Raw genomic sequence first — 12,157 nt, forward strand, 5'->3', positions numbered from 1 at the left:
TGTGTGTGTGTGCTGCGTGTGTGTGTGTGTGTGTGCTGCGTGTGTGTGTGTGCTGCGTGTGTGTGTGTGCTGCGTGTGTGTGTGCTGCGTGTGTGTGCTGCGTGTGTGTGCTGCGTGTGTGCGTGTGTGTGTGTGCTGCGTGCGTGCTGCGTGCGTGTGCTGCGTGTGTGTGTGCGTGTGCTGCGTGTGTGTGTGCGTGTGTGTGCTGCGTGTGTGCCGCGTGTGTGTGTGCTGCGTGCGTGTGGATGTGCTGCTTGCCACGTGTGTGTGCGTGCTGCGTGCTGTGTGTGTGTGTGTGCTGCATGTGTGCGTGTTCTGCGTGTGTGTGGATGTGCTGCTTGCCGCGTGTGTGTGCGTGCTGCATGCTTGTGCTGCGTGTGTGTGCATGCTGCGTGTGCTGCGTGCTGTGTGTGTGTGTGCTGCGTATGTGCTGCATGCTTGTGCTGCGTGTGTGCTGCGTGTGTGCTGTATGCTTGTGTTGCGCGTGTGTGTGCTGCGTGTGTGCTGCGTGTGTGCTGTATGCTTGTGTTGCGCGTGTGTGTGCTGCGTGTGTGCTGCGTATGTGCTGCGTGCGTGCGTGCGGTGTGTGCGTGCGGTGTGTGCGCGTGTGTGCGTGCCGCGTGCGTGTGCCGCCCATGTCAGCTGGTGGCGAGGCGTAACGCGCTGCACGAGCGTGCGCTGGCGCGCCGCGCCGCCCTGGAGGACTCGTACCGCCTGCAGCAGTTCTGTCGCGACGCCGACGAGCTCAAGAGCTGGGTCAACGAGAAGATGAAGACGGCCACCGACGAGTCCTACAAGGTGGGCGGACCCCTCACCTGCCTCACCTCCATCCCTCACCTCCATCCCTGCCTCACCTCCCTCCCTCACCTCCCTCCCTCCCTTCCTCCCTCCCTCCCTCCCTCCCTCCCTCCCTCCCTCAACCCTCGCTCCCTTAACCCTCCCTCCCATCCTCTCTTCCCTACCTCCCTCCCTCACCTCCCTCCCTCCCCTCCCTCCCTCAACCCTCGCTCCTTTAACCCTCCCTCCCTCCCATCCTCTCTTCCCTACCTCTCTCCCTCACCTCCCTCGCCTCCCTCACCACCCTCCCCTCTCTCCCTCAACCCTCGCTCCTTTAACCCTCCCTCCCATCCTCTCTTCCCTACCTCCCTCCCTCACCTCCCTCCCTCCCCTCCCTCCCTCAACCCTCGCTCCTTTAACCCTCCCTCCCTCCCATCCTCTCTTCCCTACCTCCCTCCCTCACCTCCCTCGCCTCCCTCACCACCCTCCCCTCTCTCCCTCAACCCTCGCTCCTTTAACCCTCCCTCCCATCCTCTCTTCCCTACCTCCCTCCCTCACCTCCCTCCCTCCCCTCCCTCCCTCAACCCTCGCTCCTTTAACCCTCCCTCCCTCCCATCCTCTCTTCCCTACCTCCCTCCCTCACCTCCCTCGCCTCCCTCACCACCCTCCCCTCTCTCCCTCAACCCTCGCTCCTTTAACCCTCCCTCCCATCCTCTCTTCCCTACCTCCCTCCCTCACCTCCCTCCCTCCCCTCCCTCCCTCAACCCTCGCTCCTTTAACCCTCCCTCCCTCCCATCCTCTCTTCCCTACCTCCCTTCCTCACCTCCCTCCCTCCACTCCCTCCCTCAACCCTCGCTCCCCCTTAACCCTCCCTCCCATCCTCTCTTCCCTACCTCCCTCCCTCACCTCCCTCGCCTCCCTCACCACCCTCCCCTCCCTCCCTCAACCCTCGCTCCCTTAACCCTCCCTCCTTCCCTCCCATCTTCTTGTCCTCCACGTCCTCCTCCATCCCCCCCCTCATCTGCACCCTCCGCCTCGTCCACCCTCCTCCTCCACCTTCCACCCTCTTCCTGCCCCACCTCTTCCCCCACCCTCCTCCCCCCCCACCCCCATCTATCCCGTTCCCCCCCTCCTCTTTACCTCCCGATGCTCCTTCTCATCGTCATCATCGTCGTCATCGTCCTCTTTGCTCGTGCGTGACGCCCCATCGCGTCACCGTGCGAGCCGCACCGTCTCGTCGCCCAGCCTCACCGCCCGCCCCCTCCCCTCTGCTCCCCCCCCCCCCCCCCAGGACCCCACGAACCTGCAGGGCAAGGTGCAGAAGCACCAGGCGTTTGAGGCGGAGCTCTCGGCCAACCAGAGCCGGCTGGAGGCGCTGCAGCAGGGCGGGCAGGAGCTGGTGGAGGGGCGGCACTACGCGGCGGACGACGTGGCCGAGCGAATGCGCGAGGTGCAGGAGCTCTGGGCCCGGCTGCAGGACGCCTCCGAGCTCAAAGGTGGCAGCGCCAACAACAACAACAACAACGCCGTCGTCGTCGTCGTCACCGCCAAACGCGATCGTCACCGGCAGTGACGACGCCATCGTCGTCATCGGCAGTGCCAACGCCATCATCGTCACCACCAACGCCATCATCGTCATCGGCAGTGCCAACTACATCATCGTCGTCACCGGCAGTGCCAACGCCATCATCGTCACCAGCAGTGCCAAACGCGATCGTCACCGGCAGTGCCAACTCCATCATTGTCACCACCAACTCCATCAGCGTCACCACCAACTCCATCACCGGCATTGCCAACTCCACCATTGTCACCACCAACGCCATCATCATCATCATCGCCAGTGCCAACTCCATCATCGTCGTGACCACCAATGCCGTCATCATCGTCACCATCAATGCCAATGCCATCGTCGTCACCACCAATCCCAACTCCACCATCGTCGTGACCACCAATCCCAACTCCACCATCGTCACCACCAATCCCAACTCCACCATCGTCGTGACCACCAATCCCAACTCCACCATCGTCACCACCAATCCCAACTCCACCATCGTCGTGACCACCAATCCCAACTCCACCATCGTCACCACCAATCCCAACTCCACCATCGTCGTGTCCACTAATCCCAACTCCACCATCGTCACCACCAATCCCAACTCCACCATCGTCGTGACCACCAATCCCAACTCCACCATCGTCGTGACCACCAATCCCAACTCCACCATCGTCGTGACCACCAATCCCAACTCCACCATCGTCGTGACCACCAATCCCAACTCCACCATCGTCACCACCAATCCCAACTCCACCATCGTCGTGTCCACCAATCCCAACTCCACCATCGTCACCACCAATCCCAACTCCACCATCGTCACCACCAATCCCAACTCCACCATCGTCGTGTCCACCAATCCCAACTCCACCATCGTCACCACCAATCCCAACTCCACCATCGTCGTGCCCACCAATCCCAACTCCACCATCGTCACCACCAATCCCAACTCCACCATCGTCACCACCAATCCCAACTCCACCATCGTCGTGTCCACCAATCCCAACTCCACCATCGTCGTGTCCACCAATCCCAACTCCACCATCGTCGTGACCACCAATCCCAACTCCACCATCGTCACCACCAATCCCAACTCCACCATCGTCGTGACCACCAATCCCAACTCCACCATCGTCATCACCAATCCCAACTCCACCATCGTCGTGACCACCAATCCCAACTCCACCATCGTCGTGACCACCAATCCCAACTCCACCATCGTCGTGTCCACCAATGCTATCATCGTCACCGCCCAGTGCCAACTCCATCGTCATCGTTTCTTCCCCTGTGCGCGCCGCGCGGCGTAGGCGTGAAGCTTCGCGAAGCCAACCAGCAGCAGCAGTTCAACCGCAACGTGGAGGACATCGAGCTGTGGCTGTACGAGGTGGAGGGCCACCTGGCCTCCGAGGACCTCGGCAAGGACCTGACGAGCGTGCACAACCTGCAGCGCAAGCACGCGCTGCTGGAGGCTGACGTGGCGGCGCACCAGGTGCGTCGCTAGCGCACGCGCCCCACCGTCGATCGGTCGTCGTCTCAATCGCTCGCCCACCGCCTCACCCGCTCGGCCACTCGCTCACTTCGTTTGCTCGTTCACTCACCCACTCACTCGCCCACCCACCCAATCGCCCACTCACTCGCCCACCCACTCATTCGCCCACCCACTCATTCACTTACCCACTCATTCACTCACTCGCCCGCCCACTCGCCTACTCACTCATTCGCCCACTCATTCGCCCACAATCTCGCCCACAAACTTACCCACTCACTCGCACTTATTCACTCACCCACTCGTGCTCATTCACTCACTCACCCACTCATTCAGTCACCCAGTCAATCACTTACCCACTCATTCACTCTCACACGTATTCACTCACTCGCCCACTCACTCACTCGCCCACCCACCCACTCACCCACCCACTCATCGCACACTCGGTCGCACACTCGGTCGCCCTCTCGGTCGCCCTCTCGGTCGCCCACTCAATCGCCCACTCAATCGCCCACTCAATCGCCCACTCAATCACCCACTCAATCGCCCACTCAATCGCCCACTCAATTGCCCACTCGCACTCATTCACTCACCCACTCATTCACTCACCCACTCATTCACTCTCACACTTATTCACTCACTCACCCACTCGCCTACTCGCTCGCCCACTCACACGCCCACTCACTCGCACACCCACTTGCCCACTTCATCGCCCACTCATTCATCCACTCACACTTATTCACTCACCCACTCACACACTCACCCCACTCATTCCTCTCACACTTATTCACTCTCACACTCATTCACTCTCACACTTATTCACTCTCACACTTATTCACTCACTCACCCACTTACTCGCCCACATCACTCGCCCCACTCGCACGCCCACTCACTTGCCCACTCGCACTCATTCACTCACCCACTCATTCACTCTCACACCTTATTCACTCACTCCCCACTTACTCGCCCACTCACACGCCCACTCATTCGCACCCACTCACTCGCCCATTCACCCGCCCACCCACTCACTCACCCACTCAACTACTCATTCACTCACACCACTCATTCACTCACTCGCGCGATTAAGACCCCCCCCTCCCCCGTCCTTGCAGTCGCTCGACTACTTCTCGCCTGCCTTGAAACCGAAACCAAACTTGAACCTTGAACTCTCGCCCTGCCCACCCGCCCGCCCGCCCCTCCCTTTGCCAGGACCGTATCGACGGAGGTGAGCATCCAGGCGAAGCAGTTCCAGGAGGCGGGTCACTTTGACGCGGACGCCATCCGCACCAAGCAGGAGGACCTGGTGGGTCGCTACGAGGCCTTGCGCGAGCCCATGGCCGCTCGCAAGCAGAAGCTGGCCGACTCGCTGCGTCTCCAGCAGCTTTTCCGTGACACGGAGGACGAGGAGACCTGGATCCGCGAGAAGGAGCCAGTGGCCGCCTCTACCAACCGAGGTGAGTTGGGGGGGGGGAGTGTGTGTGGGCGCTACCAAGTGTGGTGAGGGCATGGGGGGGAGTGAGTGGGTTCTACCAAGTGTGGTGAGGTCATGGGGGGGGAGTGAGTGGGTTCTACCAAGTGTGGTGAGGTCATGGGGGGGGAAGTGAGTGGGTTCTACCAAGTGTGGTGAGGTCATGGGGGGGGGAGTGGGTTCTACCAAGTGTGGTGAGGTCATGGGGGTGGGGTGTGTGGGTTCTACCAAGTGTGGTGAGGGCATGGGGGGGAGTGAGTGGGTTCTACCAACTGTGGTGAGGTCATGGGGGTGAAGTGAGTGGGCGCTACAAGTGTGGTGAGGTCATGGGGGGGGAGTGAGTGGGTTCTACCAAGTGTGGTGAGGTCAGTGGGGGGGAGTGAGTGGGTTCTACCAAGTGTGGTGAGGTCATGGGGGGAGTGAGTGGGTTCTACCAAGTGTGGTGAGGGCATGGGGGGGGAGTGAGTGGGTTCTACCAACTGTGGTGAGGTCATGGGGGTAAAGTGAGTGGGCGCTACTAAGTGTGGTGAGGTCATGGGGGGGGAGTGAGTGGGTTCTACCAAGTGTGGTGAGGTCATGGGGGGGAGTGAGTGGGTTCTACCAAGTGTGGTGAGGTCATGGGGGGGGGGGGAGTGAGTGGGTTCTACCAAGTGTGGTGAGGTCATGGGGGGGAGTGAGTGGGTTCTACCAAGTGTGGTGAGGTCATGGGGGGGGAGTGAGTGGGTTCTACCAAGTGTGGTGAGGTCATGGGGGGGGGGGGGGAGTGAGTGGGTTCTACCAAGTGTGGTGAGGGCATGGGGGGGGAGTGAGTGGGTTCTACCAAGTGTGGTGAGGTCATGGGGGGTGAAGTGAGTGGGTTCTACCAAGTGTGGTGAGGTCATGGGGGGGAGTGAGTGGGTTCTACCAAGTGTGGTGAGGTCATGGGGGTGTGGTGTGTGGGTTCTACCTGGTGTGGTGAGGTCATGGGGGTGAAGTGAGTGGGTTTCTACCAAGTGTGGTGAGGTCATGGGGGTGTGGTGTGTGGGTTCTACCTAGTGTGGTGAGGTCATGGGGGGGGAGTGAGTGGGGTTCTACCAAGTGTGGGTGAGGTCATGGGGGGGGAGTGAGTGGGTTCTACCAAGTGTGGTGAGGTCATGGGGGGGGGGGAGTGAGTGGGTTCTACCAAGTGTGGTGAGGTCATGGGGGGGAGTGAGTGGGTTCTACCAAGTGTGGTGAGGGCATGGGGGGGGGAGTGAGTGGGTTCTACCAAGTGTGGTGAGGTCATGGGGGTGAAGTGAGTGGGTTCTACCAAGTGTGGTGAGGTCATGGGGGGGAGTGAGTGGGTTCTACCAAGTGTGGTGAGGTCATGGGGGTGTGGTGTGTGGGTTCTACCTGGTGTGGTGAGGTCATGGGGGTGAAGTGAGTGGGTTCTACCAAGTGTGGTGAGGTCATGGGGGTGTGGTGTGTGGGTTCTACCTAGTGTGGTGAGGTCATGGGGGGGGAGTGAGTGGGTTCTACCAAGTGTGGTGAGGTCATGGGGGTGTGGTGTGTGGGGTTCTACCAAGTGTGGTGAGGTCATGGGGGTGTGGTGTGTGGGTTCTACCTAGTGTGGTGAGGTCATGGGGGGGGAGTGAGTGGGTTCTACCAAGTGTGGTGAGGGCATGGGGGGGAGTGAGTGGGTTCTACCAAGTGTGGTGAGGTCATGGGGGGGAGTGAGTGGGTTCTACCAAGTGTGGTGAGGTCATGGGGGGGGGGAGTGAGTGGGTTCTACCAAGTGTGGTGAGGTCATGGGGGGGGGGAGTGAGTGGGTTCTACCAAGTGTGGTGAGGTCATGGGGGGGGGGGAGTGAGTGGGTTCTACCAAGTGTGGTGAGGTCATGGGGGTGAAGTGAGTGGGTTCTACCAAGTGTGGTGAGGTCATGGGGGGGGGGGAGTGAGTGGGTTCTACCAAGTGTGGTGAGGTCATGGGGGTGAAGTGAGTGGGTTCTACCAAGTGTGGTGAGGTCATGGGGGGGAGTGAGTGGGTTCTACCAAGTGTGGTGAGGTCATGGGGGGGAGTGAGTGGGTTCTACCAAGTGTGGTGAGGTCATGGGGGTGGAGTGAGTGGGTTCTACCAAGTGTGGTGAGGTCATGGGGGTGAAGTGAGTGGGTTCTACCAAGTGTGGTGAGGTCATGGGGGGGAGTGAGTGGGTTCTACCAAGTGTGGTGAGGTCATGGGGGGGAGTGAGTGGGTTCTACCAAGTGTGGTGAGGTCATGGGGGGGAGTGAGTGGGTTCTACCAAGTGTGGTGAGGTCATGGGGGGGGGGAGTGAGTGGGTTCTACCAAGTGTGGTGAGGTCATGGGGGGGAGTGAGTGGGTTCTACCAAGTGTGGTGAGGTCATGGGGGTGGAGTGAGTGGGTTCTACCAAGTGTGGTGAGGTCATGGGGGTGAAGTGAGTGGGTTCTACCAAGTGTGGTGAGGTCATGGGGGGGAGTGAGTGGGTTCTACCAAGTGTGGTGAGGTCATGGGGGGGAGTGTGTGGGTTCTACCAAGTGTGGTGAGGTCATGGGGGTGGAGTGTGTGGAGTGAGTGGGTTCTACCAAGTGTGGTGAGGTCATGGGGGGGGAGTGTGTGGGTTCTACCAAGTGTGGTGAGGTCATGGGGGTGGAGTGTGTGGAGTGAGTGGGTTCTACCAAGTGTGGTGAGGGCATGGGGGGGGAGTGAGTGGGTTCTACCAAGTGTGGTGAGGTCATGGGGGGGGGAGTGTGTGGGTTCTACCAAGTGTGGTGAGGTCATGGGGGGGGAGTGTGTGGGTTCTACCAAGTGTAGTGATGTCATGGGGGTGGAGTGTGTGGAGTGAGTGGGTTCTACCAAGTGTGGTGAGGTCATGGGGGGGTGGGAGTGTGGAGTCTACCACCGCTCCTGAATGCTGCTGCTGCTGCTGTGCTCGCTCGTGGCTGCAGGCAAGGACCTGATCGGCGTGCAGAACCTGCTCAAGAAGCACCAGGCGCTGCAGGCGGAGATCGCGGGGCACGAGCCACGCATCCGCGCCGTCGAGCAGAAAGGGGGCGCCATGGTGGACGAGGGTAGGGCGCTCACCCGCGGCACCGACAACGGCCACTTTCACCGCACAACCGGTGTGACGCCGTGACCGACGCGGCGCCGCCACCGTAACACTACAACACCACAACCGCCACAATCCTACCGCACACCGTAACACGGCACCACCACAACCGCCACAATCCTACCGCACACCGTACCACTACACGACCACACCCGCCACAATCCTACCGCACACCGTACCACTACACCACCACACCCGCCACAATCCTACCGCACACCGTAACACGGCACCACCACCACAACCGCCACAATCCTACCGCACACCGTACCACTACACCACCACACCCGCCACAATCCTACCGCACACCGTACCACTACACCACCACCACAACCGCCACAATCCTACCGCACACCGTACCACTACACCACCACACCCGCCACAATCCTACCGCACACCGTAACACGACACCACCACCACAACCGCCACAATCCTACCGCACACCGTACCACTACACCACCACACCCGCCACAATCCTACCGCACACCGTAACACGACACCACCACCACAACCGCCACAATCCTACCGCACACCGGCGTGACGCCGTCACCAACACGGCACCGCCACCGTACCGCTACACCACCACAACCACCACAACCACCACAATCCGCCACCACCACCGTACCACTGCACCACCACCACACCCATCACAATCCTACCGCACCACACCCGCCACAATCCGCCACCGCACTACCGCTACACCGCCGCCGCACCCGCCACAATCCTACCGCACACCGTAACACGACACCACCACAACCGTCACAATCCTACCGCACACCGTAACACGATACCACCACAACCGCCACAATGCTACCGCACACCGTACCACGACACCACCACAGCCGCCACAATGCTACCGCACACCGTACCACTACACGACCACAACCGCCACAATCCTACCGCACACCGTAACACTACACCACCACACCCGCCACAATTCTACCGCACACTGGCGCGGCGCCGTGACCGACGCGGCATCGCCACCATAACACTACACCACCACCACAACCGCCACAATCCGCCACCGCCACCGTACTACCACTACACCACCACACCCGCCACAATCCTACCGCACACCGTACCACTACACCACCACACCCGCCACAATCCTACCGCGCCCGCCGTCCACCCAGGCCACTTCGCCAAGGAGGAGATCGCGGGCAAGCTGGCGCAGCTTGGCGACCGCTGGGACGGCCTCAAGGCCAAGGCGGCCCAGCGCCGGCAGGACCTGGAGGACTCGCTGCAGGCCCAGCAGTACTTTGCCGACGCCAACGCCGCCGAGAGCTGGATGCGCGAGAAGGAGCCCATCGTGGGCAGCGGCGACTACGGCAAGGATGAGGACTCCGCCGAGGTGTTGCCACAGCCCTCACCAGCTCGCTCACCACGCTCGCTCACCGCCTCACTCATCACGCTCGCTCACTCACCACTACGGCAAGGATGAGGACTCCGCCGAGGTGTTGCCACAGCCCTCACCACCTCGCTCACCACGCTCGCTCACCGCCTCACTCATCACGCTCGCTCACTCACCACTACGGCAAGGATGAGGACTCCGCCGAGGTGTTGCCACAGCCCTCACCACCTCGCTCACCACGCTCGCTCACCGCCTCACTCATCACGCTCGCTCACTCACCACTACAGCAAGGATGAGGACTCTGCCGAGGTGGGGGCCACGTGCTGCTGTCGCAGCCCCCGCGTCGCCACGCTCGCTCACTCGCCTCGCTCGCTCACCACCTCGCTCACCACGCTCACTGGCCACGCTCGCTCGCTCGCTCACCACCTTGCTCACCACGCTCACTGGCCACGCTCGCTCGCTCACCACCTCGCTCGCCACGCTCACTCGTCACGCTCGCTCACCACCTTGCTCACCACCTCACTCGCCACGCTCGCTCGCTCACCACCTCGCTCGCCACGCTCACTCGTCACGCTCGCTCGCTCGCTCACCACCTCGCTCGCCACGCTCACTCGTCACGCTCGCTCGCTCGCTCACCACCTCGCTCACCTCGCTCGCTCACCACCTCACTCGTCACGCTCGCTCACTGTATGATGAGGCAATGGGTCTCTGTGTGATGAGTCTATGGGTTTCTGTGTGAGTCTATGGCTCTCTGTGTGGTGAGTCTATGGGTTTCTGTGTGAGTCTATGGCTCTCTGTGTGGTGAGTCTATGGGTTTCTGTGTGAGTCTATGGCTTTCTGTGTGATGAGTCAATGGCTCTCTGTGTGGTGAGTCTATGGGTTTCTGTGTGAGTCTATGGCTCTTTGTGTGGTGAGTCTCTGGGTCTCTGAGTGAGTCTATGGCTCTCTGTGTGATGAGTCAATGGCTCTCTGTGTGGTGAGTCTATGGCTCTTTGTGTGGTGAGTCTCTGGGTCTCTGTGTGGTGAGTCAATGGCTCTTTGTGTGGTGAGTCAATGGCTCTCTGTGTGGTGAGTCTATGGCTCTTTGTGTGGTGAGTCAATGGCTCTCTGTGTGGTGAGTCAATGGCTCTCTGTGTGATGAGTCAATGGCTCTTTGTGTGGTGAGTCAATGGCTCTCTGTGTGGTGAGTCAATGGCTCTCTGTGTGGTGAGTCAATGGCTCTTTGTGTGGTGAGTCAATGGCTCTCTGTGTGATGAGTCTATGGCTCTCTGTGTGGTGAGTCTATGGCTCTCTGTGTGGTGAGTCAATGGCTCTTTGTGTGGTGAGTCAATGGCTCTCTGTGTGGTGAGTCTATGGCTCTCTGTGTGATGAGTCAATGGCTCTCTGTGTGGTGAGTCTATGGGTTTCTGAGTGAGTCTATGGCTCTCTGTGTGATGAGTCAATGGCTCTCTGTGTGGTGAGTCTATGGGTTTCTGTGTGAGTCTATGGCTCTCTGTGTGGTGAGTCTATGGCTCTCTGTGTGATGAGTCAATGGCTCTCTGTGTGATGAGTCTATGGCTCTTTGTGTGGTGAGTCTCTGGGTCTCTGAGTGAGTCTATGGCTCTCTGTGTGATGAGTCAATGGCTCTCTGTGTAGTGAGTCTATGGCTCTCTGTGTGGTGAGTCTATGGCTCTCTGTGTGGTGAGTCTATGGCTCTTTGTGTGGTGAGTCTATGGGTCTCTGTGTGATGAGTCTATGGCTCTCTGTGTGGTGAGTCTATGGCTCTTTGTGTGGTGAGTCTATGGCTCTTTGTGTGGTGAGTCTCTGGGTCTCTGTGTGATGAGTCTATGGCTCTCTGTGTGGTGAGTCTATGGCTCTTTGTGTGGTGAGTCAATGGCTCTTTGTGTGGTGAGTCTCTGGGTCTCTGTGTGGTGAGTCTATGGCTCTCTGTGTGGTGAGTCTATGGCTCTTTGTGTGGTGAGTCTATGGCTCTCTGTGTGATGAGTCAATGGCTCTCTGTGTGGTGAGTCAATGGCTCTCTGTGTGGTGAGTCAATGGCTCTCTGTGTGGTGAGTCTATGGCTCTCTGTGTGGTGAGTCTATGGCTCTCTGTGTGGTGAGTCTATGGCTCTCTGTGTGGTGAGTCAATGGCTCTCTGTGTGGTGAGTCTATGGGTTTCTGTGTGAGTCTATGGCTCTCTGTGTGGTGAGTCAATGGCTCTCTGTGTGGTGAGTCTATGGCTCTCTGTGTGGTGAGTCTATGGCTCTTTGTGTGGTGAGTCTATGGCTCTCTGTGTGGTGAGTCAATGGCTCTCTGTGTGGTGAGTCTATGGCTCTCTGTGTGGTGAGTCTTTGGCTCTTTGTGTGGTGAGTCTCTGGGTCTCTGTGTGATGAGTCAATGGCTCTTTGTGTGGTGAGTCAATGGCTCTCTGTGTGGTGAGTCTATGGCTCTTTGTGTGATGAGTC

The 12,157-nt window shown here is 59.7% G+C and overlaps 1 protein-coding gene across 1 annotated transcript in view; it reads left to right on the top strand.

Moving 5' to 3' along the window:
* The window catches only part of SPTAN1 (spectrin alpha, non-erythrocytic 1), a 110,134-nt gene that overhangs the window by 26,918 nt on the left and 71,059 nt on the right, over positions 1 to 12,157 (top strand). Inside the window, 7 exon segments of the mRNA XM_078882923.1 lie at positions 643 to 798; positions 2,069 to 2,273; positions 3,637 to 3,818; positions 5,025 to 5,039; positions 5,041 to 5,269; positions 8,206 to 8,328; positions 9,497 to 9,714. Coding sequence (XP_078739049.1) covers positions 643 to 798; positions 2,069 to 2,273; positions 3,637 to 3,818; positions 5,025 to 5,039; positions 5,041 to 5,269; positions 8,206 to 8,328; positions 9,497 to 9,714 — 1,128 coding nt within the window.

This window comes from Lampetra fluviatilis, chromosome 68 (assembly GCF_964198595.1).
Source record: "Lampetra fluviatilis chromosome 68, kcLamFluv1.1, whole genome shotgun sequence".
NCBI lineage: Eukaryota > Metazoa > Chordata > Hyperoartia > Petromyzontiformes > Petromyzontidae > Lampetra > Lampetra fluviatilis.